Here is a 1,603-nt window from a genome sequence, read left to right as displayed (position 1 = left end):
GGTTGGCAGTCATGGGCAAGAAGAAAAAAAATTTTCTTTTGTTTAAGAGTTCCCTTAATGATGCTACAACACTGAGAGTTAAAAACTACCTGCCCCCTCTACACACACAAACACATATGGAATGAATTTAAGTGCAAGGACATCCTTCCCCATCCCTCATAAGAGGAATCATGCCAATTGGCCATATTAACAGAGTTTTTTAAAATAAACTTTTATGTATTTAAAAAAAAACAGTCTGAAGTATTGTACAATATAAGTGCTGTCTTAATACAAATCACTGGTGGAGAGGAGCAGGACATACCCTCAGCAAAGGTCATACAATAGGGGGTAAAATGTTTGTGTTCTTGAGGGAGAAGTTTTTGCTCTGTCCCGGGGAGGTCATGGACACCTCCGCCCCAACAGGTGCCTCTGACTTCTTGGGAGCTTCTACCAGTTGAGGCAGCTGAACAGTGTCAGCTCCGTGCTGGAGAGAGTCCTGCTGATCCCCTGAAGGCTGAACATGCTTCATGGAGCCATCTTTTGTTTTCTCTGTAGTCTCGTTGGTGATCTCATCTGCTAAAGGAGAGAGAAGACAGAAGGGAACGAGATTCAAATGTGGATTATATGTTAATTGTCCTGTAGGTTGTACATCACTTAGCAGAAACCACGACTGTGATGTTACAAAACCAGGTCATTTGCAAAGCACATTCAACACGCCAAACGTTATTCTAAGCACTGTACATTCACTAATTCATCTGATCATTTCAGCAACCCTGGAGAATAGGCGTGATTCTCATTCTCATAAATGGAGATACTGAGCTACAGAGAGGTTAAGTCCACACCTGATAAGTGGTAGAACCAGAATTTAATCTCCAGGTAACCTGACTCTTATGACCATCTACCTAACCTAACTAGACTATATTGCACATAAAAATTTGCATAATGCCATAATCTGGCACTGACAGAAATTCTAAAGGTAATTATAGGGCATAAAGGGGTGGACGCATTTAATGAAAAGGGGAGGAGGAGAAAGGAAATTGATTATAGGAGAAAAATAGAAAATCCTAACGAGGGGCAAAAAAGATCCAGGCTAATGCCAAATTTCCAGAAAAGGAAAATCCCAAAGGTAAGAAATAGCAGGATAGTCATGACGTAGCCACAAGAATTACCCCAGGGTGAGGTTACAGAAATTGACATGCAAATCCTTCAGAAATGCTTGGCTTCCTGGACTGTGGGAATAGGACTGGTTGACAGGCTGTACCTTTTTTGCTCGAGTGATGACAGCCTTGAACCTTGTCCTTCCTTGTCTCAGAAGGGAAACAGGAACTGGATTTCCTCAGGGTCTGGGGCCTGGGCTGTGGCTTGAGGTTCCGAGACTGATGAATCCAAGCATGCTTGAGGGCCTGGTCCGGGGTCATGCGAAGAGAAGGTTCCCATCTGCACACCAACAAAGCCCCGCATGGGTTATTATTTTACTTCCTTTTAATATATTAAAACATTTTTAAAACCCAATAAAGATTTTTATTTAAGCTATGTTGCTATCTCAAAGATGTAGCATCACAAAACAGAGATCATGGCATATAACTTAAAAGTACCTGGAAACAACTATTGGAAATAATCTTTC

At 41.5% G+C, this 1,603-nt stretch overlaps 1 protein-coding gene across 2 annotated transcripts in view; it reads right to left on the bottom strand.

The window, feature by feature from the left end:
- Positions 1 to 186: 186 nt before the first annotated feature.
- DYRK4 (dual-specificity tyrosine-(Y)-phosphorylation regulated kinase 4) overlaps positions 187 to 1,603 on the bottom strand; it is a 56,220-nt gene continuing 54,803 nt past the window's right edge. For both annotated transcript variants that reach the window (XM_011931079.1, XM_011931080.1), the window contains 2 exons: positions 1,241 to 1,416; positions 187 to 555 (listed from right to left, as the gene is read on the bottom strand). In XM_011931079.1, the coding sequence (XP_011786469.1) occupies positions 314 to 555; positions 1,241 to 1,416 (418 nt within the window). In that variant the 3' untranslated portion in view covers positions 187 to 313. The remainder of the gene's footprint in view (positions 556 to 1,240; positions 1,417 to 1,603) is intronic.

The sequence above is a fragment of the Colobus angolensis genome, unplaced genomic scaffold (assembly GCF_000951035.1).
Source record: "Colobus angolensis palliatus isolate OR3802 unplaced genomic scaffold, Cang.pa_1.0 Scaffold89, whole genome shotgun sequence".
Classification (NCBI taxonomy): domain Eukaryota; kingdom Metazoa; phylum Chordata; class Mammalia; order Primates; family Cercopithecidae; genus Colobus; species Colobus angolensis.
Note: the sequence above shows the minus strand (reverse complement) of the source record. Positions and strands in the feature narration are given on the sequence as shown.